Here is a 24,742-nt window from a genome sequence, read left to right on the forward strand (position 1 = left end):
TTCCTCATGATAACCTTCCCTTAGAGCAGTGCTCTGAACTGACACAGGCTATAAGGAACATGGGAATTGGAGTAGATATTTTAGGAAGGGAAAAAGAAAATATCTACTGGAGCACATTTTAAAGTGAAACATGCTTTGGCACTTTGCTGAAGAAAGATGATCAAATTTGAGACCTCACTGAGCACATCAAGAACCAAACACACAAAGCCAGCATCAGAATTTGGCCTCTTTTTTTAAGAGAAGGGTTATAACTCCTGGTTCCCACTGGGAGTGGACGGCACTATTTAAATTAAATAAAAATGGACTGTAGGGCAGGTTCAGCTGCTGCTTACTCCAGTAAGAATCTGGAGTTACTCTAGGTCTGATTCATGCCTTGAGCCATTCCACATCTAGCCCAGCTGATATGGGGAGAGTTATTCTTGATGAGCATCCCTTTTTTTGCCAGAGCTGAGAGTCATGGCCAGCCCCAAGCGCAACTGTGTCTCTGCCCACATGCCAGAACTACCTGCCTGGGACCACACATTACCCCAGACTTGCTTGTAGGCAGCCCACTACACAGTGACTTGAACATCCAGCTAAGATGATAATTTCTTCCCCGCCGCCCCCCCCCCCAATTTTATATTATAAAGGCAGCTTGCTGAAATAAAATTGCACTTAGGGTTTTTTTTTTTCCCCAATCCTGAACTAATGGTCTTAAAAGGCAGCAACCACAAAGGCTTTGCTGATAGCTATTTCAGTGGCTTTAAAAACATACAGCAAGTAAGAGACTTTCAACACAAAACGTCGAAGGTGAAAGCTACATCTAGAAGTTTAGTCTTGTCAAGACACTTTACCTCTCCTGCCCTTCTTTTCACCGTCACTGCCACTCTGCACAGTCAGTCGTGAACAACTGACTGGGTAGTAACCTGTCTACCAACACAAGCTGACAATATAGTTTCAATACCAGACTTGCATGGAAATGTAAACAGCTGGTAGTGGACTTGGTTGCTGCTGTTAAGAAGCCTGCCCCTTCGGATGCTCCGGAGCATTAACGTATTCTGGATGATGGTCTGTTGAAATGGCTAATTCCATTTAATTTTGCGCCTTGGCTCTGGCTGCGTCCTTTTCTTCCTTAGTTACTGTCAGATCGTAGATTGTAGCTTTTGACAAGACAGCGAAGGGAAAAAGGTCAGCACTGAAATAACCGGGCGGCGCTGGCAGCGAGATGGTAGGTTGAAGCTGGTGTGCGCTGGCTGCGCTGTCGGCTTCGCTTCTGTGACTCTGATGAGAAGCTGACGGCTTGCATCCACACCTGGTAGTTGATGTGGCCAGTAGGATGCCACATCCAGCAAAACCTTTCAATCACATCTGCGTACCGTAAGCATAATCAAAGCAATGATGCTGTCAAACAGGATATGAAGCACCTCTGATTCTGCACTGATAGCCTGTTTACAGGCTGCATGTCTTGGTCGCTTTAAATCAGAGGGAACAGGAAGGACCCAACTACATTGCTCCACATTGGGGACAATGAATTTGCAGGGTCAAAAAGCATTAAGCATCAGATAGCTGTCACGAAGTGACGAGATCAATTTGTAAATGGACTTGCCAGATAGCTTCGTCACAGAGAGCCAGAGTCCCAACTGGAATTGTCACCACGTGGAAATCATTTCATCAGCATTTTACTAAACCTCTGGCAAGTCAAAAATGAAGCCGAGATCACCAGTAATCACCAGCACAGTGGTAATTACGAGTTGCAAGAACAGTTACAAGGAGTGGGTCAATCTGCTCTAAGCCACAACTGGCTTCCACTGAGCAACACAAAGCCCTCAGGATCTCATATTAGATTCTAAAAATTAGTAATAACGCTGAATAAAAGCCAAACCAAGAATCACCTCCTCACTCAGATAAGTTTCATACAAAAACCATGGACAGAGCCACATTTCAAGGCTGTAAACAAGCAAGCTTCATTGCTGGAGAATGTGATAATACATTGCGCTCTTTCAAAAGATCTACTACTTTATGATCAAAATTTTGAAATTCAGATTTAAATTATGCATTTAAAAAACCCAAAACATAATTCCTAAGTTCGCAAAAAAGAGGAAGGAATATTGCATTTCTAGAAAATCTTATGTTCTAATTTTCAGCCCATTCTAAATGCAGGTGTATTTATATTTTTATATAGGATTCAAATGGCTATATATCTTACCTACACATTATCAGTAAACGATATTAGTAATTACCCACATTTAAAATGCATAAAAATTCTGAGATGACTTCATAGGCTTCGGTATTTTTTTTACGTTAAAGTCCAAATAAAGTACACTAAAAAAAATAAATCACATTACATATAGAGTAGAACTACATCTGACTGTCCAGGGAACTGGATTCAGGATCTGGATTCACACTACCATGAAAAAAAGTTCTTCAATCCCAGGAGATTCCTTCCAGGAGACAGTGGTGCACACAGCTATAAAGATGAACCTCTGGCTATGTTGAAGTAAGTGGGATAATAAAGGATAATAAAGCCAAGCACAAGTGCAAATATTTGCAGCCTCACACTGCAAAACCTCTTGCAGGGGTTCATTTCAGGTAAGATTTGCAGGACTAGACTCAAAAGTTATTAAAGGCCTGATTATTGGTGCTGGAGACCATTTAACCCACAGCAACAGTATGCACCATTCGGAGCTGCAGTTTTGGCTTCCTCCTACTTTCAAGCTTCCTGCTGCTACATGCAAAGCTTCAAGCACGCGAGATCCAAGTCTTCATGCCCTGGTGATTCAGCACCACAGTGTGCCTGCCTTTGCTGGGTGTCTTTGTCAACAGGGACAGAACAAACCTCAGAATTTAAGTGAAACAAGTGCTGGTATTTTGCTGAATCAGCAGCAATACACAGAAACAGGTTCTGTCTGATTTGAAAGCCACAAAGACATTGAAAAACTTCTACAGATGAAAGTAATGTAACAATTTTTTTTTTAAAGGAGGGCAAACTATTTTTAAGTGTACCTGTGTATTTTTAATCACATTTGTGATAAACTAGTTACCTAAAAAGCTTGGCAAAAAATGAAGTGGTTTGAACTCATGAATCTGGAATCAAACTGATTCCTTTTGAAAAAGAGAAATTTTACTTTTTGCTGAAATATATACATTTCTGAAAATCAAAGCGTTTCTTGAAAATTTATTTTCTCAAATACTTTAGAAAAATATTTTCAAATTTTCATCTGAAAAAATGGTTTAAAATTCAACTTTCCATTATTCTTAACATTGTTCCAAACAATCACAAGAATACTACTGATATCCATCCTATTGGAAAACTTACATTTTCATGTAGCTACATGCAATTTTTGGTGAACAGGAACACTCGCAATAAGCTGTTGCACAAAAAATTGCCTGGTATACAATAAGCAAGCAAAAAACCCCAGAATTTATCACTATGAAATAAAAAAGCTTTGAAATGTTAAAGCCTTAAAATTGTTTTTTATCAACTCCAAGGAGCTTTTTAAAAGCAAAATAATTCCTTTTTTTAATTTTTCCACAGATTTTATCACAAACATCTAGTCCACAATTATATATTTAGGAATAGTTCAAAAGATACAAGGATATTTCATTTTAAATTGAAATACTCAGGGCAAGATCATATTGTGATTGACATGTGGAAAAGAAGAGTGAACAATTTCTCTTCTCTGTGATATTTATTAGATTTTTTTCCCCGAGTTTCCTATTTTTATCTGTTTTCAAGGTCAGCTTTCATGCATCATTGCTATTTTATTTTTATATGCTCATTTTTACAGTGTATAAGGAAATGAACACAAGACAGTAAACATCAGATCTAAATAACCATGCTGTAAACTGTACCTTCCAGCAAACTTATGGTGTCACTCTTACTCTGCTGCAATAGCCTCTTAAGTAGACAAAAACACAGCAAGCGAACTGCTAACGTAAACCAGAACAAATCCAAGTTAAATATGCTAGACATGAAAGGCATGAAATTATCAACAGCTCCTCTGGGGATTCTTCACGTTTACCATCTACACTAATGGTTCTTTCATTGCAAATAAGTAAAACATTAGTACTTTGGAAAACACATCAGGTACCTTGGCCTATGCATTTAGTTGTATCTGGTTCAATAAACATGAAATTTCTGTGAATGTTTCGCAAAATCTTGTTCTAACAAGTCCTAGCAGACCCCAGGAATGCAGTCTTTCCAGAAATTTGTGAGACATCACTTCTAGACCCTGAAGCACCTCTGGCAGTCTGGCTTTACATCACTTCTGTCTCCTCCTTCTCTCAGATATTTTAAAAAGCAGTATCCTCAATTCCCTGAGTGCTACCTCACTCAACTCTCCAAGCTGGCATTCAGCAGCAGCAGCTACATGTTTATCAGCACAATTTTTTTTCCTCAAGTGAGAAGGAACACACTGGGCCTTAGCCACGGCCTGAGGGGATGCTCTAACACATCCACGGGCTTCAGCTCCAATACCACCTTAGGTAGTTACTGACATTTCATCATTGTCATTCATTTGCCTTATCACGTGGCTCTTGTGGAAACTTACCTCCTGCACAAACACTCGATGGTTCAGCCGCTAGGATCTCAATGCAAGATTTCTTGAGAATCTAAAAGATTTAGATAATGGCATTTTTGGCAAACATTTTTATGTATGCTTTATTAATACAGGAAGGGGTGCCCTTTTCTGGGTTTCAGAATACCCAACTTACTGAATCAATTGTTCCTCTCAGGGCATAAAAGCCTCCCGTAACTGGAAAAACATGATCGATGCTGTCAGCAATTGTTGACAGCTGCAAAGAAAGACAATCATAAATCATGAGGAAAACAAAATTACAGTGAACAAAACTGGGCCCTTTCATACTTGCTAAAAGACATCATACTGACACAAAATGATTTATGCCTCAAGTAATTAAATAAATGCCTTCATCGGATGCTGTTACTCGTGCACTACTATAACAGAAAAACAAACCAAGAAGAAAGCAAGCAAAGTTACCTGAGTTTCATTGAAATCTTTCACTCCAACACAATAAACAATAGCTCCAAAGCTTCTGGCTCTGTTGGCCTAAAAAAAAAAATTGCCATTAAGTGCAAAGCCATATAATCAGTGGAGCCAGCAGTAAATGCCTACAGGTTTGACATAATCTAGTCTGGGTAAACGTGAAGGTGACTTACTTCTTGTTCTGCATAATAAAACTGAACATCTTGCAATTCTCCATCCGTCAGAGCAATAATCACGCTAGCGGTCCGAACTCCTACATGGAGGATAGTTAACAGATTGCATACGTATGACAAGATTCAGCAAAGAAACAAAAGTTTGAAGTGAGGCATTCCTTTTTTGCTGACAAATAAACGCAAAGGCATAAGGCCAGACTCTCAGTCTGATTTGTATGGACTTTACTGGAAATATACCAGCTGAAGGTCAGACGCATAACAGCATTCAGTAAGCCAAAACGTGTGCACCTTCATATCACAAGCATCACTAAAGGGAGAAACACTGCTCTAACAAGGTCCCTGCGCAAATTTCTCTGTTCTGAGTAAAATATAGCACTTACCAAGATTACATCTAGACCCTTTGTGTGGAGAAGTGGTAAAATGCACCTGTGGAGAAGGAGACGTTGTCTCTCTTCTCTTGACAAACATGTCTCTATACAAACCTTGCCCAGAGATTCTGGTAGGAGATACCTCTGCAAAAGGAGCTTTCCTGCCATCCTACCTTCCCCTCCAGCAGACTTTCAAGGAACAACCCCACAGAACATGGCATGAAATGTGCTTCTATAGAGGGTTTCAGTCCTACACTTCTTGAGCAACAAGAGCTGTCAGTGAAGTTCATAGAAATACTACGCATGTGAAAACCTTAAAATTGGGTCCATTGCAGAAAATTCATGCCTTGTGATAAGACATTTCATATCCCACCTAAACTTAAGTGAAAAGGTTGCATAGACTTAGGATAGCTATATATGTAATCCAGTATAGAATACAATACTACCTAGAAAAATACAACATGTTAACAAAATTAAACCAAATTAATATGCATCCTATGGTTCAATAAACCATTCTGTTTCAATAGTTCTTAAGCAAAGTAACTAATACACACACATGTTACTTTCAGGGAAGTATTTGTTATTTTTGCAAAATAATCTGTTACAATTTCAAGTGTCTTTCCCCATACTGTCTGAAATCAAAGACTGATTAGTTCTGACAGGTTTCTTATGCCATGCGGTCCTTCCCATGTCATGTCAGACACAGACATAAATCTTAAAAAAATGACCTGCAACTTAGTGGGGGGAAATAGCTTGGATTCCTGTATTCCTCATTTCTTTTTTCTGCCCAGCATGCTTGAAAAAGGCTGAAAAATTGGAGATCTTATTTTGTTTTCTTTTGAACACTTATTTCTTCCCCAATATTTTAGCTTATAAATCCAGATTTCATCTACTACTTTTTCCTTCCTAATCAACTTACGGAATAGTTGATTAGTTCTTAGTTACATGTTATGAAGAGGTAAAATAGTTTTCAGTTGGACTCCTCAGGACTCTTGATTTCACTGGCAGAAGTGCCTGAGAAGCCATGCAGAGTTGCTGCTGAAGACTCTACTCTCACAGCCTATTTCATTAAAAAGGCACTGACCCATTTCTCCATCTTCCAAAGAGACCATCAGCCCACAAACGAGAACAACCTCACACCAGGGTACAAACCAGGCAAGAAGTGTTCAGTTTAACTAATTAGGCCTTCTTTTGGCACAGACAAAAAACACAAATACATTTCCCTCTCGAAATTTAGTGAAAATTTACATTTTAGGAACTCGGAATCTGATCCCAAATCATTCACACTGATGCAAAAATCTCAGCTGCTTGCACTCATACCTATGCGAATGAGAACAAGGACTTGGGCACACGAGGCAGACAGAGCTGAGTGCATCAGGACAGAAGGGCACAGGAAAATCTGGGTGTTCCTGTCCCCTGGGTGCAGGACTGGCAGTTCTGGCTGTAATGCTTTGGTTTGTATTCTGCACTGGGTCATATCTGTGATCATACTGGTCTCCTCTGGTCTTAATAAACCATGAATCATGCATTTAAAAGTAAGGCTGTAGTCAAAACGGAATGTAGTGATTGTGTAACACCAATTCCTTCTCCAACTCTTCTTTTGGCGGGTTTACTGCAGGTCACATAAAGAACTATCATCCCTGCCCTTTCGATGCAGATCTATAACATGAGTGATATACGACACATACCTCCATAGGTTTCATGGTAAATCTGCTCATTTGCCTGCAACAAAGTGTAGAACATTGTTAGTTAGCTCTTGAGTACACTCACAGCAAGCAAAGCAAAGTTTATATATATAAATCAAAGAAAGGAGGTACTGTGACGTGTACCCTTTTAAATCCTTCATGCATGAACGTGTCTCCTCCAGGCACTTCATACTGAAGAATGTCGAGCCCTCGTCTTATGGCTTCCCTTTGGATTAAAAAAAAACAAAAAAAAAGGGGGGGGGGGATTGTAATAAAAGGTTTTTTTCTTTTTTTGAGATATTCCTGTGCCACAGCTAGATTATCCACCCTGTCAATACATTAAACAGAGTGCATACACATCAGCTAAAACACTGGTAAAACCAAGATTTTTCAAAAACCACAGTTTTCAGCCAAACACCCATGGGAGCACAAAACTGGACATAGGATACAATGTTAGGGTTAACACATTTTAAGGGTGCAGTTCTGTCCCTGCTCCCTCATTCTGGTATACTGTCAGTCAGCATAAGATTGAATTAAAGCAAATGCCAGATATTAAAGTCTGACAAACTGCAGACAGAATGAGAATTTAAAAGCTTATCACCCTGTCATGAAAACAGGACAAATAAAAACTCCGTATTCAATCAATCATCAGGACAGTTGAGATTAGGACTTTTCCATTATAAAGACAGAGGCCAAAAGACAAGAGAACAGGATAGGAATGATGAGAATTTCCTATCCTAGACCAGGAACTGACCAACCTTCCTGGGGCACAGATTGCTCCCTGGTAAGAAAGGGACTTTGATTCCATGACCCCTGTTGCATAGCTTCTTACTCCACAAATACTTGTTAACCAAGAGGATCGCTCAGGCAAATTAATCATTTAATTGATCACTGATCACTAAAAGACCCTAATCCTTGGCAAAGTTTTCATAATAAGGCAATTTTCAAAATAAGGCAAATAAGGCACAAATATTCAACAGGCAAGATGTAGGCAGTCCACACACCAGCCCTAGATGCTATGGGGCATCCTTTTTTTAAAAGGATAGTGAGAACCTCTCTAATCTCCATTTTGCAACTGGGCATTTTAGGCGGCACAGCCCCAATTACAGAGCAAACAGGAGTCTATGTGGGATGAAGGTAAAAATCAGGAGCTGGGACTGGGGATGTCCTTAGGGCAAAAAAAGCACGTTTTTACCCTTTCAAGATATAAAATGAGCTGAAAATACACACATGGTGATCCATGCAGAGAACAGGAGTTTTGGAGAGGGAACATTCTAATACCATATTCAGCATATTGCCACAGGGTTCCTGTCTACTTTCCACTTTGCAAAGAGCATGCCTGGGAGAAGTAAGCAAGTTTGAGCTCTGTCACCAAGGTACAAGATGGAGACCTGAGCCAAAACTCAGTGGAGCCAACAGAAATACAAGACCCCTGCGGGGTTTCTGGCTTTGGATGAGGCCCTGGAGTACAAAATGGAGAGGGGGTTGTTCTTTCAAGACTGCTCCAGAGCTCCCTTTATTTATAGGGTACACCATAGTACTGAGGCCCTCTCACACAGACAGAAGCAGTAGCAAAAGCAAGGGCTTCAAGCTGAAATGAAAGAAAATACTTAGAAACACCTCCATGACAGTGATTTCTGTGCACGAGGCAAATTAAATCCAAAATTATTTGGGGTTTTTGTCCTGTTCTTTTTGGTTTGGGTTGGGGTTTTTTTGGGGGGGGGCGGGGGCTTTGGGGTTTTGTTTTGTTTTTTTTTTAAAAAAAGAGGATTTGGTTGTGAAGGTGGCAACAAGAATTTTGCTCCAGCCTCAGACTCTCTTTTTCTTAAGAAGCCTGTTGCTTGGCTTTGCAAACCACCTCTGGCACAGGTGCTGTCTGAAGGCAGCCCAGGAGAGGGGTGCGACAGTCTGGTGAGGTAGTGCTCCAGCACTGGGTATGACCGGCTGCTGGCCAGGCTTTGGTCACTTCGAAGGGCACTGTGAGACTTTCATACAGTCTTTTGCTCATCAGCTCAGGGTCTGAGATCTCTTACACAAAACCTGCCCTTATTTGGATAGCTGGGGATAGTGAGGATGTACATGAATCCTTGACTGGAAATGCAGTTTCTCCCCGAAATGCTGCGATAAAAACCAGACCGCCCAGTGCTGCCTTTCTCTCATAAGGCTGAAAACAAAATGGTAATGGGAGACCCAAAGGCATTCTAAGCTCTCTTCCAGTTGGAACTGGTGGAAAGGATTTCATTTGGTGCCTGAGTTGGTGCCACACCAAGGACCAAGACAGACCTCCAAATTCTGGTTTTGGGGCCACTTGCTGCTTGAGAGGAGGGAGGGAGAGAATTTCTGGATGAAAGCTGTGGGGAGTACTTGCCTGTTTTCTGTTAGTTTCATGACTGTAGTGCCTCGTGAAGAAAAAACTATGAAAGACATCCGCAACATTGGACTGAAACAGAAGAACAAGTCAGATCCACGTCACACACACACATTACTTCAGATTTTCATTTGCTAAGAAGCAGTGAAGGAAGAAATAAATTATATATATATAACAAATTAAAATATCATCTTAAGAAAACTTTACCTTATGAACTTCTCAGCTAGGCTTTCCACAAAAGAGTAAATCTCAGTCCAATGATTTCTGACACTTCCAGACCTGCGTACAAAACATAATTGATTACGCTAATCTTATTTCACAGTGAAATTCCTTGTTTCACTCTGAATTTTAAGCTTGGGCTTCTCCGAAGGTGGTTAGGGACACAAATTACATAGAGGTCTACAGTCTAGGCAGCTAATTCTGTTGAGGCTTCTACAGCAGTTGTGCTGGAAGCTGTAACAGGAACCATCGTGACAAAACCCACTGACTCAAAGGGAAGTAGAAATAGGTCTGAAATGGTTTACCATACAATTTTGAAACAAGATCAGTAACTTCTATCTGTTTTTATTCCTTTTATAACATAAAATATAAATATTTTCTTCTAGTTTAATTAATTTTACTTGACTTCACTAAATCATCTGCTAGCAGATTATTTACTTTCCTAGAGCACAGCTCTGCCCTTGCAGCCACACAGAAATTCTTGACTGATATTCTATTCTCCTAGAATGCGTGGGAGAATGTTTGCATGAATTACTGTTTGTTTCAAAAGAGAAAGCTTTTGAAGTAATTCAGAAGGGAAAGGCAGTACTTGTAGCTAATTCGCTAGACTAGCATTCTGGACAGTCAATCCCTGGCTCTGTTACAGATTTCTTGTGAAAACTTGGGCAACTTAGTTACATGCACGAATTTACACATTCATGCTGCCATTCCTAATATATAAAACTGCATTACTGGCACTCCCTGGCTTTTTTCTGCTTAGTCTTACATTCTCAGGGACCCCCACAGTCCAGTGGGACTCAGACCTCAAACAGAGCCTTGCACGCAGCAACTCTACAGTAAATGACAGTGATTTCTACCATGTGCATCTATGCCATACACTTTCAAGCCATTAAAAAGACTAAGAATCATGAGAAGTCAATGGTTTTAAAAGCCCTCCCTAGGACTGTGGTGTTTAAGAAAGAATGGCTTGTTTGCTTTCCTTGCTAGGCAAACTCATGTATCAGGTGTCTTAGGCAGAAAGAAAAATAAAAGGCAGCACATACAGAAGGATCACAGAGGCTTAGACGCAGAACTAAAAAAATTCTGAAATTTAACTACTGTAAAGCAGTAGGTTTCTTCTAACTGCTGTTAGACATTTTTTCTGTGTAAATGTATAAAAAAGGTGAGAAAATTATCCCGTATTACAATTCTCAGCTCTACTATGGGCTTTCCAAGCGACCCTATGCCAGTCACTCCTGCCCCTGTATGTCAGGTACAGATCAGCTTACAGAAGCCCATGTGTGCAATATAATATGGTAGTGCCTGCTCTGCAACAGTGCTGGTGGAGTGGAGGAGAAGAGCAAAGATAAAGGGACAAGGACAAAAAGGAGACCCCTGAAGTACATAAGCTAGAATATGGTTGCTCATGTAATCCTGTGCTTTCACACTGCTCTTCCGGAGAACTGGTGATTCATTCACAGAACAAACTGGGTATCAAAGAATGAAGAAATTTCCAGGCACTGAGGGAAGGCAACAAAGCACTGGGGACTGCTCAACCCAAGGGTCTGGATCCTCTGCAGTCTCTGATTTATTTGTGCTACGCAATGACATGTTTATATATTTGTGAACAGCACCAATGAAAGGTGCTGGCGCTATTAGCAAATGACCCCTTTTCTCATCATTAAAAACTAATCCATACTGATGTGAGGTATGTACTTTAAAGACTGCTTTTCCAAAAGGGATCTGAGGCAGTTCAACAAAGACTGCTTTTCCAAAAGGGATCTGAGGCAGTTCAACACCTATAATTCTCCAGGATTATTCTGAAAGTCCCAGGCTAAATCTCTAAACATGATGAACTCAAAGAGATTTTCCTTGAATCTATGCAAGATGCATTTACAGCTCCCAATTTATTTATTTATTTTTAACCCCACCCACCCCCCCACCCCCCGGAGTTGACTTTTTCAGTTTCATTCTGAACTTGCCATCCCACTTAAATCCAATTCCTGCAGTTTCCAACGGAGTCACTTCCCTACATAGAATAGCTACAGTTCTTACTTGGAAAAGACTGACCTATTTTGGATGAGGTATCAAATTTCTACTGCCAGCTGCAGAGGCACTGATGCAATCCAAAAAAGAAAGTAGCAATGAATTTTCTTTGTAACAGCAACAAATCATAATGTCCAGTACCTTCTTAGGACTGTCAGAATTACACACACACACCCCTTTTTTTTTTATCTACCCCTCATGCAAAAAACAGCTTGGTAAAACAGCCTGGACACTGAAAATTCAAGAAAATCATAAGCCACTAATGGTGGAAAAAACATGAAGACTTTTAAAGTGAAAATGCACAATAACCCTAATACTATGCACTTTCATGTACTCTGACTATAATGAAACACCCCTTCTTGGAAAGGGTACAGCCAGTGAGACTAAGAGTTAGTTGTAATAAATCTATAGATGCCCACCTCTGAAAAGCTAGGGAGGTCTCTGTCACAGGATAGTCTTCACAGGAAGCATACTGTGCTCTCAGAGTGCCAACTCTGCATGACCGAGCTACAACCCTGTTGAGCAGGGGTACTTCAGCATGGCAGTGGGTCTCCTCCTCCCCTAGGAGAAATTCTGCACCCACATGTTGCTTATCAGCTAGGAAGTGTCAAAGTGTCCCAACCTATCAAATGGGAAGTGTCAAAGCCAAATAGAAGTACTAGCCAGAAAACATTACTGTTTCAAAATCCCATATAAAGAGTACCAGTGAAGTGGTCAGCACTTAATCACTTTCCCACCACATGCCTCCAAGCCCAGGTGTGTCAATTCCCACTGCAAATGATGCTCAAATGCCACCAATGCCAGTCATGTCAAAACCCTCACGAACACCAGTGGGGGTGGCCTGGCTTATAGAAGAACCTGATTTCCCCTCCCTCCTACCCAAGCTGGCCTCTAAACATCCCTGTTTGTAAAGTATTTTTATTTGCTGTTTCATATATATATGTTTTGGAGGCTTCTGGGGTTTGTACTGATAGTTTCCTTTGTTTGTCCCAGAGACCTGTCCCCATACCACCAGCAATGGCAGTTTTAATGGCAAATTAAACAAAAAATTACAACATTAAAATGCTTGCTAAACAATATACTAAGTTGCCAAATGCTGTCAAATATTAGTCCCAACACTGACAAACAGAAATTGCCCAACGCTATGAAGAATACCGAGGCATTTCACTGCTTTTGGGATCTTTCACACCACAGAATCACTTTTGCTGGCAGCATAAACTTACTTGCTGCCCTTCACAGCTTGATCAGACTAGGAGGTTTTTGCCTTGGTTTCCCATGGCAAGTGGGAGGCTCCAAGCATACTCTAAGCTTCTTTCTGACCATGGCCAATGCTTGAAAACTATACTCATTTTTAACTCCACAGTTACCAAGCCCAGAGAAAGCACTGGATCCTTCAGTGATGCTCTATGCTACAGGTTATTCTTGGACATTCACACAGCATGATTTTTGCAGCAGTTTCAGTGCTTTTGTTGTTTCTCTTAGAACCTTACCGTAACTATGAACAAACTCCTGTTAATCAGCATACCTGTGCTAATAGGAGCCTTGGACAGAGTTGGCATGTTGTCCCAAAGTGCCACCAGTAAATAACCACAAAGAGATATCTTGTGTAGCCTGTTTGGCCACCAAATGATACACTCCTGTAAGATTTAAGAGGAACTGTGAAGACTTCTGAATAATGAGGAAAGAATAAATGAAGCATGGAAAAGATCAGTGCTGTGCAGAAAAAGCACTGGGCACGTGACACACGCTCGCCCACCCTCACCAGTAACTAGGAGAAGCCATGGGGAAGTGGCGCAGCCAAGGAACCCTATGTATCCTGCTGTGGAGGTTTGTATCAACAGATCCACCAAGCCAGCCCTGTGGCTGTCTGCAAAGAAAGACTATGTTACAGCCAGACCTATCTTGTTGATGCATACCTTAGAGATTTCCTGCTCTCAGTCATCGGCTACCTGGTTCAATGCCTCACATTAATCAAAATGGCCCAAGGCCCACAAGCCAAAAACCTTTGTGGATAGCACCCACAGCTTACAAGCAGTTCGTATGCCTTTCAGAGCCAAACGGGATGGTGACGCTTCAGCCCTTGGACATTACATAACTCTGACAGCAAAGGAAAATGCAAAGCAATAAACAGCTGCTGTGGGCAGCCAGAGCATCACAGAAAGTATTTCAAGGCCTGTTTCTGCTGCCTGTTCTGCTGGAGTGAACCTGGAGCAAGTCCAGAGAAATAGCAGAATTTCCCCAGGTTCATACCTATGCAACTGGGATCAGAATAAGGTGCAAGCAAAGTGAAAAAACCCACAGGAGCCATTTGTTGCAAGCATGCTCCCCGCTCCATGAGCTCTGTTCCCATTACACACGAGACAAAGAGAAGAGTCAGCAAACCACAACATAGGAAAGAATGTGCTCCCGGCCTCATCGGGACTCAGCTTGGAGGAGCAGCTGCTGCTGCAGCTCCTGCTGCTGCTGTTTTCCTGAATTTCACATTGCTACCACTTGATGGGAGGGGAAAAGAGGAGGTCAGTGAGTATTTCTGGGGGTGGAAGGAAGTGATGTGATTGCAAGGCTTGATTCTGCTCCTGCTTACTTTGGAGTGACTCCTTCCAGCTTAGTGGAGCTCTATGTCGGTATAAAAACAGCCAGCATGTTAGAGTCATGCCTACCCCAATCTGAGGTATTTCACTTGCTGTTTGTGAAGACAACAAAGTGCACGATGGGCCAGAAACCTCTTCTTTCCTAACAGGCTCCCAGAGGCGGTGGAAGCTGGAGCCCAGAGAAATCAAGCAGCACAGTCCTGGCATATGAGCTGCTGCTCTCAGCCCAGTTACGTCAGCAGGCAAAAACCAGGAGGGTCAGTTGTAAGGTGTCTGTCCTAGGGCATATGTGATTCACAGTTACAGCTCAACTCACCGTCAAGAGCCTATACAGATCAACCTAGTGCAATATACATCAGACATGCAGCTTAGCAGTGAAAGTTAAAACCCCAGCACTACCGAAACAGTAAATATTTTTATCATCACATGTACACAGAGAGAAGGCAGTGGGACCCAAAGCCTTTCCTCCCTGCTGAAAGTGAGAAAGTGAAACCCTTTGAAGATACAGAGCTGCTCCTTGTCCTATTCCTGACTCCCATGCACATTTGCCTCCGTTACAAATTAGCTGAAGGCAGCAATTCCACAGATCCTGTAGCAAGAAACAGATCTGTTATTACTGATGCTGGATTCAGTTTGAGTATGGTGTCAGGGGAGTTCAACACCCATTGAGTTTGCAGGTCCCTGTAAGTCTCTAACCCTTTGAGCTAACGGTGGCCCTGTATATGGCCCATTGCTCAGAAACGTGGCACTTTGTTGCTGTTACTTGGAGAGCTCTTTGTGGCCACAACCACATCGTAGACAACAGAATTCTTGCACATGGCTAATAAGGGCTCCGCAATAAAAGCAAACCCTGGGGCATCTAGTTTGTTGTGGCTTCAGACACGCACGCGCGTGTTCTTCCACCCCTCTGCTCCCTTCTGAGCCAGCAGAGCATTCAAAGTGACAAGGATCGTCCTCTCCCAAACAATGCTTCTTGCAAGCATGGAAGGGACCTTGACTGGGTGATTCATCCAGGCAAGGACGGACTAGTTTATATTATCTGCTTCAGAGGCAATTAGAAACACTGGCAGAGACAGCCATTCCAAGACAGTCCTTGCTTCAGAATACTTGTAACATTAACAGACAAGACAAAGGCTGGAATGGGGAAGGGAAGATGCAGAGAAGTGACTGGAAAGCAGATTTTAGTCCTAGGCCAGCACCCCAAGCACAGGACCCAAAGTACTTGAATCCAAAATGTTTCATGATCAAATCCACTAATTTTATAGATAGCTTTACTCCTATAAAACCACTGACAAAGTCTGCAGCAACATTACAGACTTCTGTAAATCATGCCTCAAAACATTGCCCTTTGTTCCTACAGTAATCCATCTAATCCACAAGTCCTGTCCGCCAGGTGCTATAGCTCTTGCTACATTCCCAGCCAACAAAAAAAGCACAAAGTACAATTCAGAAGCCACGCTCATACTGCATCCAATGACTTCAAATCTCCCTGTAAAGCTCCAGAGCTGCTCTGAGCAGCGGCAGGGCTGGAAAACCCGCTCTCAGCATCCCAGTCCTCTTCAGCACAACACAGGGAGCAAAGCAGCATGCTCAATCCCAGTCACATTGCAACACTTTTAACAAGGTGCAAATGATATCCAGGAGCAGGGAGATACAGCTCTTGAGCTGTGAATAACTCACAGGCATCAATTCATCTTTCCTGCATTTGAGATGAAAAGGCTCAGTCCTACTACGCCTCATACAGACTCAAAATTCACACTAGTGTTTGGCCTGCAAGCTCAGACAAAAGTAATGACATTCTCAATCACTCAGTGCACACAAACAAAAATCCTAGGTCAGTGGGAATCTTACGGTTTACTTCCTTGGCTCAAGCCCTAAATAAATCAGATTTAGTTACATGCATAAATAGACTGCAAATGACAAGCTGCCATGGCTTTTTCTTCCTGTTAACTGTACACATTTTATGTCAAATAACCACCACCCATTAGCTTTGCCTTGTGTTTTACAAAGAAATTTTTTCTTGGGGCAGAAGGAAGGAGAATCGTTTTTCCTGAATATTTTTTTATGCCAAAAGGCAAATGTGGCAGAATAATATCAGACAAAATACAAACAAATAAAACCTGGTCCCAATAACATAGGTATGTCTGAAGCTGAATAAAAATTTGCTTTGGAACATTCCAAGCAATTATACCTGGTTGTAAGAAAATCACAGCACTGGCTGTGATATAACCACAACAAAGAAAGATGCAAAGGGAAAATACCAACAGATTATGTTTTGAAAACAATAAAGAATATTGCTTACGGGCAGCTGGAGAGTATGAGAGGTATCATGTAAATGATGTGGTTACATTACAAGAGGGAAAAGAGACAGCAAAGGAGAAAGACAGACAGACACACACCATTTTTAAATATACATGCATAGTAATCAGTGCCATCTAAGGAACAAAGCTGATACTTTTGTTCAGACAGCAACTCCTCTCAGTCTCAATAGGCAGCTGACCTGCATCAGGTCCTATATCTTACGATGAAATGAAGTCTGGCTGCAGTAGGTAGATGTTCTTGCTTACAGAAAAGGGAGTTCAGCAGTGGTTTAAGTGAGTCAATACAAGATTTTCAAGTGCAATTAAGTTAGGTGACAGAACATGTGTTCAGGCACCTATCTTTGCCATCAGTCTTATATCCAACCACAACAATGTTGTCAGCCACACTCTTCCCCTCCTCACGCACTGCATAAAACCAGCACACCACACAGCATCGGACTGAGACAGCGTGGAGAGAGAAGCTGCAGAAGTTCCCACAGGTCCAGCTCCGTCCTAACACTCTTGAGCTACTACGTGGGCAGGGGAAGAGAGGCAGAGGGCTACAGGGAGAGCCTAAGGCCAAATATACTTGTTCTCACTAGTACTTGTAATTCATGAGTGCTAAATTCATTCAAATCATTGGCAAGGAAATCATCGGGGGGCGGGGGGGGGGGGGTACCGAGGGGGACGACACATGACAAAATGTGTTTACCAGACTCTCTGCATTTGCTTTAAATATAGCATATTGTGAAAATAACAAGGTATGTGGATATCAGCAATTCACTACAGTTGCCTTAAAATGATAAAGGCTGGCCCAGAATAGCAGCTCCTGAAATGCCTTTTGTCCTGATGCCTTTTCGGCTTGTCTGAAGTGAATTAGGAAGTATCAACCTGTTTCCCTCCCGACACCTCCCTCCCCCCCAAACCTGGCTTTTCAAGGGGAAATTGGGGAAGGGGACACAGACCCAAAACCCAAAACCAGGAAGGAGATGGGACAGAGTAGCTAATTTCCCATCTAATTGGAGGTTGTGCTCTTCCCCACCAGCAACACTCACCTCTGGAGCAAGGCTTACCAAGTTTAAAGAGAGGCAGCTGGAAAATGGATTACAAGTGAGATGCTGGCCACATTGTATACTGATGTCTTTACCAAAATCGCTGTTGACATGGATGCTCTTGGGAGCACAGTATTGTTGTAGGACCAAGAGATGGGAGTACCATGAAGAGGGACTATCCAGAAGTTCAGGGGGAAGATGAGGAGTGCAGAAAGGGTAGTTAGGCCAGCCTCGCCCCCCAAAAAAGAGTTATAATCACTGCTCTAAAAGAAAAACAGCCAGGGCCTTACTCAAGACATCTCCGCTGCCGTGGTGTGTGCTGTGGAAAAAGAAAACATTTTCCCAAGGCTGTGCAGCTCCATTTTCCTCAAAATCCAAACAATTTCTTAGCAAACATCCCAGCAGGAAAAATGAGAAAATACTTTTGACTATCTCACATTCTTCCCCTCCACCCCCATCTCCTATCCTGTCCTACAGTCAAAAAATAATCAAAGAAATTTCTTCATATTTGGTAACTATAAAATACAGACAGCTCTGCAGCTCAGATGTGTCATGTCAAGCATCGCCAGCAGCAGATATTTAGGGCAGTTATAAGTCCTTACTTTAAAAGGGTTTCTATTTGTTGCACTAATAAACAATCATAACAATGCTACCAGGCACTGTTATAATTAGAAACACTAGAGGTCAGTCATCCTTTCTGCTGTGCAAGTGCATTTCAATATGATTACAAACAACATCTGGATGTTAACAGCAAGGAAGGGATGAAAGGGAGTTATTTACATACTCAAGCACAAGGATGTCACTACAAGACCTGACAATCAAGCAATCAAACCCCTGCGAGGACCTGTCCTTGGCAGCTGGGGATGGGACTGAAACACATCCTTCATTCACCTAAATAACCAAAGCAAATGAAGTAACCAAAGCAAGTGACACCTACTCAGCTATCCATTATGTTGGGCTTAAGAGCTATGCTTGTTTAAAGGTAAACACGGGAACTTTGATATCACGTGACTTGATTTTACCACATACCATAGAAGAGATGGGTATGCCAGCTGCACTGTATACTGCTGCCTTACCTTATGCAGAGGGAGTGATTTCGCTGCAAACAGAAAAATTTCTCCTGCTTCAGTATACTTTAAAGCTCCAAATGAGCTCAAACCTGCATAACTTGTCAAGTATGACATACAGACAGCACAAGATTGCACACTCCAGGCAGCTGCCTCTGTAGCCAGCAAATGTCCAGTTCTCCTAGCTTCAAGAAATTTGCTCATTTAAGCATCCCCAGGGACAAAGGCAGTCCTAATGTGGTTCTGGCACGGTCAGACAGTCCTAAGGAGGGTGGTGGCAGGTCTCCCTTCCACACATGCTGCTTCTCCCTTTCACCATGCCAGCTTCTTGGGCATCCAAGGCTTAGTTCCACTGCTCTGATCTTGCCTATCCCATGGCGTTAACATTAAGGGCTGCAATCAACTTCAGGCAGAGAAAACCGGTAAGAAATCGGCGAGTTTCTTTTTCTAATTGGCAGGATATATATTATACCAATAACTTCACCAGCAGATGATCTTTTCCATCTGATGGTTGTTGCCTGCAGGATTAAATCCCCACAGACTTTGCCTGGCAGAATGAAAAGGAAAAAATCACGTCCCAATAAAGTCATTGCAGTAACGCACAGTGCTTACATGCATAGGGAGAAAGGTTTGTTGTCTTCTTCCAATTTGCCTCCTACTGATGTGAGATTACATCTTTCTATGGGGAAGCAAAGCAAAGCAGATTTAAAGTCATTTTGGTTCACCCAGGTTGACTCTAGAGACAAGGCCTGTCATTCAGTTAAAGAGCATGCTACAGGGTCACAGGATTAAAGCCTGGAGTTTTCACAGAGCCAGTGCTTCAATCCCATTGTTAGACCGCTAATTAAGACTGAATGCATCTAACTCCAGACTGGCAAGGCGCCCATGAAGGGAGGCAATCCCCAGGCCACGTGGGGATACTCTGTGGTGTTTAGGGCTGGGCTTTTCTGGGGATTCTCCCATTAGAAATTAGAGCCAGAATTCTTCCCAAATATGTATCAGCATGGATCCAATTCTAAAAAAATGCATCCACTGCATTTTCAGATTTGACCAGCTGCTTCTGACTGGCCTCCTGCCTTCTTCCTACCAGGAATACCCTGACCCTCTTCAACACTAATGGACTATCTAGCACCTTCCTGGTGAACTGTCCCAAGATCCAGAGTCTATCCATTCAGTCAATCCTCCCTGCCTCCACAAAGCTCCTTGTGCTGTGCCAGATGTCACAGAATACAGCTGGGACTAAATACACCCTCAGCCAGCATGGGACCTATGGCTCCTAAGATCTGGCACTCTAATATTACCCATATGGATTCTAATGCAATATCATTGAGGCCAAAAGCAGCTTTGCCACCATGTTGTCACAGACTTGGTAAGAGCAGGGATGGATTCTAATGAGGGGCCCAGAAACATTCACAACAGCTTTTTACCAAAGAGGAACTCTTTGGTATAACTCTCAAGTTTATAAAGACTCAGTTTGCAACCAAAGCCAAAGAGAATTTTCCCACTGGAACCTAAGTGCATGACTTGTACTTCAACCATAATCAGGTCCGATCTCCAGTAGACCACTCTACTGAGTGGATAGCACCTGAGCCAAGATACAAGACCTGTAGCCTGATAAAAGAAAATGTATGATTTCACGTCCACAACACTGAAGAGGAACTTCCTTATGCAGTCAACTTCCTATTGTTTAACGTATCAGTAATGCTGAGCAAATCACTCTCTTCTCTGCCTTGATTTACCCAAATACAACATGAGTGATAACAGCAACCACCCCAGTAAAGCGCTTTCTGATCTACAGATGAAAAGTTGCATATAAGCACAGTGTGTTGATTGCTAGGGGTATGCAATGCCATTGTAAACAAGGAAATTGCACTGTGGAAGACACGTATGACGTCATAGAGAGAACCCATATTGCAGTCACCAACATTTATTGTTACAGAGAATTCAATATGGCAAGCAAGCATAACAACAGTACTAGTCACTTCTTGAAAACCTGGTGAGAATTAATTTGAGAACTAAAACTAGCCCCCCACAGAGCTCTTTCTAGACACAAAGGTTACTTCAGGAACAAGCTCTTAGTGAAAGAAAACAAAACAATGACCGCACGGTGTGTTAGTGCATCTTTTAGAAAGGCAGAATGCCTTTGGTTTTCAGATCCTTTTGCTCTAAAAACAGATTCACTACTTAATGATACTTTTTATCATCTTCTCGAATATGGGAATATACTGGCTCCTGAGTGATGGTGGCTTTTTGCATCATGCAGGCTGTGCAGAAGGCTTGATGGGCTGAACAGTTCTCCCAACCGGGAAACAGCACAATGCAGACTTCCTACTTGGCTTGTGGGCAAGAATCATGAAGAAAAGGCTTCAGTCTCTCTTAATACCATCTCACATATGTAACCCAGGATATATTACATAACACAACCATCACACTGAGTATATGTGGGAGACTAACATTTTAGTCCTTGAGTTGAACCCTTGGCTGTCAAGCCAGAGCACTGCACCAGGAGAAACAGAAATTTGTGACTTCTTTAAAACACCGGTGGGTGCACCATTTTACCACTCACTTTGCTCGTGCTTGCTATAACATGCCTATAAATGTGAGCTTAACCATACCCTCTGGCCATACCTAAATTGGGCTAAGATTAAAGTGTTTGCTAACCTATTTTAATTAATAGATGTAACTCAAACACAGGTTTAGACAATTCCAAAGAAGTTGAGCAGAAACAAGTTTTATAAAACCTTACAGTGAGTCTGTAAATAAACAACCATGACATACACGCAGTCTAGTCTTAACTTTAGGTAGGTCTGCACAGCCCTGGTGCTGCTACATCCCACAGGTGACACCTCAGCGCTTAGCCTGAGTCTTGACACCAAAGTCCAGGAGTGCTGGGGACACTGACCAACATCCCCTCAAATCCAATGCTCACAGCCCACACACCACACGCTACAACCTGAAGGCGACCTGATTTCCCGGGTTTACATATGCAACTAACCCAGGATAAAGTACGGTGCTGCACTAGGGAAACGTGAAAGTTTTGGGGAGCAAAAATAAGGACCCTGCCCCACACATCGTGTTTGGCACCAGGGGAGGTGGGGGAAGGCACCCGGGGAGACGGGGAAAACAACGTCCCTGCTGCTGCGAGGAGGCAGTGAAGGGTAAATAAACGTTTTTAAATGCAGCTGTCACTTACTTATCCAGGACGAAGTAGAGATCAAAGGCACCGTGACAGGAGCGCTGCTCTTCTTGCTCTTCCTCCTCCTCCGGCCGGGCGCAGGAGGTTAGGCTCCCCATCGCCAGCAAGCAGCAGCACAAAAATGCTGCTTTCTCCACGCTGCTCCTGCAACTCGCCATCTTTTCCCTTCCTTAATTCTTCCTCCTCCCCCACACTCTCTCTCTGTAGACCTTACGGGCTTTTTCGGAAGCACCGAGGGCAGAGAAAAAAAAAAAAGAAGAAGAAAAAAAAAATCACTAACTTCAGGATCCCAGCTCAACCCTGCAGGCTCAAGGCAGCCCTGCCCGTCGGGCACCGGACTGCTGGCTCAGGGCTGGGGGCTGAGCCCGGCCGGATGGTCCCCAGAGCCCCGTCCCCATGCCCCGCCGCCTCGGCGGCTGCCCCGAGCGCCTCGGCCCTGTCCCGCACAGAGAGAAGCGGCTCCTCTCGCACGGGCCAGAGGCAGGAAGGGGCAGAGGGAGGGGAGCGGGGGGAGGAAGACAGGATCTTATGGGGGAAAGCTGAACCGGGACTTTCCTGTTCCGGGATAGCGAGGTGGGAACGGCTGCTGCGAGCGGGGGACCGAGGTTAGGGACCGCTGCGCCCCAGCCCCGCCGCCCCCCGCGGGCGGGCGGGCATCCCTCCCTCCCTCCCTCCTTCTTTCCCTCCCTCCCGGGCTGCCCGCGGGGCGCTTGGCAGCCGCAGCCGGGAAGGGAGCGCAGCCGCCCCCGCCGGCCCTTCGCGCTGCCCCACGGAGGGGGCTCCGCGCCGGCTGCCCTCGGGACAGGGCAGCCGGGAAAGGGGCGGGAGGGCAGCCCGGCCGAGGGCAGGGGCAGCCCGGCTGCGCTCCGGGCCATCGCTGCGTGTCCTGCCCTGCGTCTCGCCCGTATGGAGCGGGAGGGGGTCCCGAGGTGACTGGGGCTGAAGGGCGTTAGCTGCCGAGGCGGAAAGAAGTTGCTGTAGGAGATGGGCGTCATTGCAAAAACCTGTGACAAAGTGGGGGTGGGGAGAGCGATGCGAGGGGGGCACTTACGAAAAAAACTTAGTTGCAGGAATTCAGTGCAATTAAAAAGATTATTGCCTGGGGGCGGGGGTAAGGCCACGTTTTCGCCACTCTCCCATGCTCCAGCAAATTGTTTCTCTTCCGTGGTAAAAAACCTTAAGTTTACTCACACTGGAGCCTGCACACATCCTGCAGGCAGTGAGTAATGATGAAACGAAATCTCTTAATGGAGGCTTTGCACAGTAGCATAATCACTCCCCCTCCGGATACACACAGGTTACAAAGCACTGCCCTGAAGAGCTGACCCAGCTCATCTGGATGCTGTCTCCAAAGTTTGAATAATCAGTGGCTTCTAGCCGCTTCCCCCTCCCCCCGACGCTTTGCAGCCTCTAATTAATGAAAAGAGCCACCGGGAGGGATGCGAGCAGAGTCACTTTGCATGACAGAGTTGGGACTAGACGTTTCTCTCTTGGGGGGAGGCTTCTGAACGCGAGTCAAGGTCGAGGCAATCCATCCCCTGTGGGGTGTTGGCACGCAGCCCCATCGGGCAGTAAGCCCCCCAAACACCTATCGCTTCGCTGGGGCCTCTTCACCCGGGAAGCCGAGCGATAACGTTCCGGCCAGGAGCCGCTTCTATGTGCCAACAGCAAAAAGTGACGCCTCCTCCCCGCGACAAAGCTGGTACCCGAAGGGGCGCACGGCCCCCCCGGGCGGGGCTCAGCCCGCTGCCCTGCGGGGAAGCCCTGGACGGGCTGCGGCGTGGGGGCCGTTTCCCCGCAGCACACGGCAGCTCTGTCCTGGGGGCCGTTTCTCCGCAACACACGGCAGCTCTGTCCTGGGCCCTGCCGGCTCCGCGGTAGGTGTACGGCGGGGGTGCTCCCACGCAGCTGGCGAGCCCTTTTTCTCGGCGCCCGACGAGGACACGCGTGGACGCGGCGCGCCTGCCCCCGCCGCGCAGAGCTCCTTCCCCGTGGGACCCCGTGCCCCCTCCAGCAGCCCTTTGCGTGTTTTGTGCGGTGTAGGTTGCCGCCCGCAAGTCTGAAATAAAGTTTGCGCGGCGGGCAAAGTATCTCGGTTTCAGTTCCCTGTTTCTGTGGCTGGACCGAGTTCAGACACATCCAACCGCGGCGGGGACTTATCAAGCAAAGATTAGAGGGACCACCGGTTTTCAGCCGCTCGCCCAGTTTTAACTACGCACAGCTAGAAGTTGAATGCGCTGCTTGAGCTGACCACTTTAAAGGTTTTTGTGCACTAGCCAGTTGAGACCCAGCGATTACTTAGATCATGGAGAAATACAAGAAACCCACATCCTCCTTGGTGACATTCACAAAAAATGAGCAAGCGGCTGCCGGGCAGCAGGAATCCCCCTTCCTCCTGCTCCGCCGGGCTTCGGCCTCGCCGGTGCCCACTAGCGTCCGCAGTCCGCACGGGCGCCGGGAGCCGCAGCCCCGGCACCGCGTCGCGGCCGCCCTCCCTACCCCCTGCCCCAAGCAGCCGTCCTCCCCCGCAGCCACCGTGGCCTTCCAAAACGGAATGAAAGTGCTAATAGCTTCAGATTCCCTCGGTGCTTCCTGAATATGGGATTGTTTTCGTAAAATAACGCGGCAGGCTTCAAGGGAGTCGCCAAAGCAGAGTAAGGCACTACAAAGAAAAAATCGGGTATAACAATTTTCTGACGGTGTGCGTTGCCCTTCT

General features: G+C 44.3%; 1 protein-coding gene across 3 annotated transcripts in view; it reads right to left on the minus strand.

Moving 5' to 3' along the window:
- Positions 1 to 22,573, minus strand: part of ANTXRL (ANTXR like) — a 66,008-nt gene extending 43,435 nt beyond the window's left edge. For 2 of the 3 annotated variants that reach the window (XR_012650117.1, XM_075025965.1), the window contains exons 1-9: positions 22,024 to 22,571; positions 9,784 to 9,855; positions 9,577 to 9,648; positions 7,353 to 7,434; positions 7,212 to 7,245; positions 5,156 to 5,235; positions 4,977 to 5,045; positions 4,693 to 4,773; positions 4,530 to 4,590 (exon numbers count right to left, since the gene is read on the minus strand). Coding sequence is in view for 2 of the 3 variants with exons in the window: in XM_075025965.1 (XP_074882066.1) it covers positions 4,530 to 4,590; positions 4,693 to 4,773; positions 4,977 to 5,045; positions 5,156 to 5,235; positions 7,212 to 7,245; positions 7,353 to 7,434; positions 9,577 to 9,648; positions 9,784 to 9,855; positions 22,024 to 22,184 (712 nt within the window). In the remaining variant the exon portion in view is untranslated. Of the gene's footprint in view, positions 1 to 4,529; positions 4,591 to 4,692; positions 4,774 to 4,976; positions 5,046 to 5,155; positions 5,236 to 7,211; positions 7,246 to 7,352; positions 7,435 to 9,576; positions 9,649 to 9,783; positions 9,856 to 22,023 lie in introns of all 3 variants that reach the window. The other variant, XM_075025966.1, reaches the window with a different exon arrangement.
- Between the last annotated feature and the right edge of the window lie 2,169 nt (positions 22,574 to 24,742).

The sequence above is a fragment of the Buteo buteo genome, chromosome 4 (genome assembly GCF_964188355.1).
Source record: "Buteo buteo chromosome 4, bButBut1.hap1.1, whole genome shotgun sequence".
NCBI classification, from domain to species: Eukaryota; Metazoa; Chordata; class Aves; order Accipitriformes; family Accipitridae; genus Buteo; species Buteo buteo.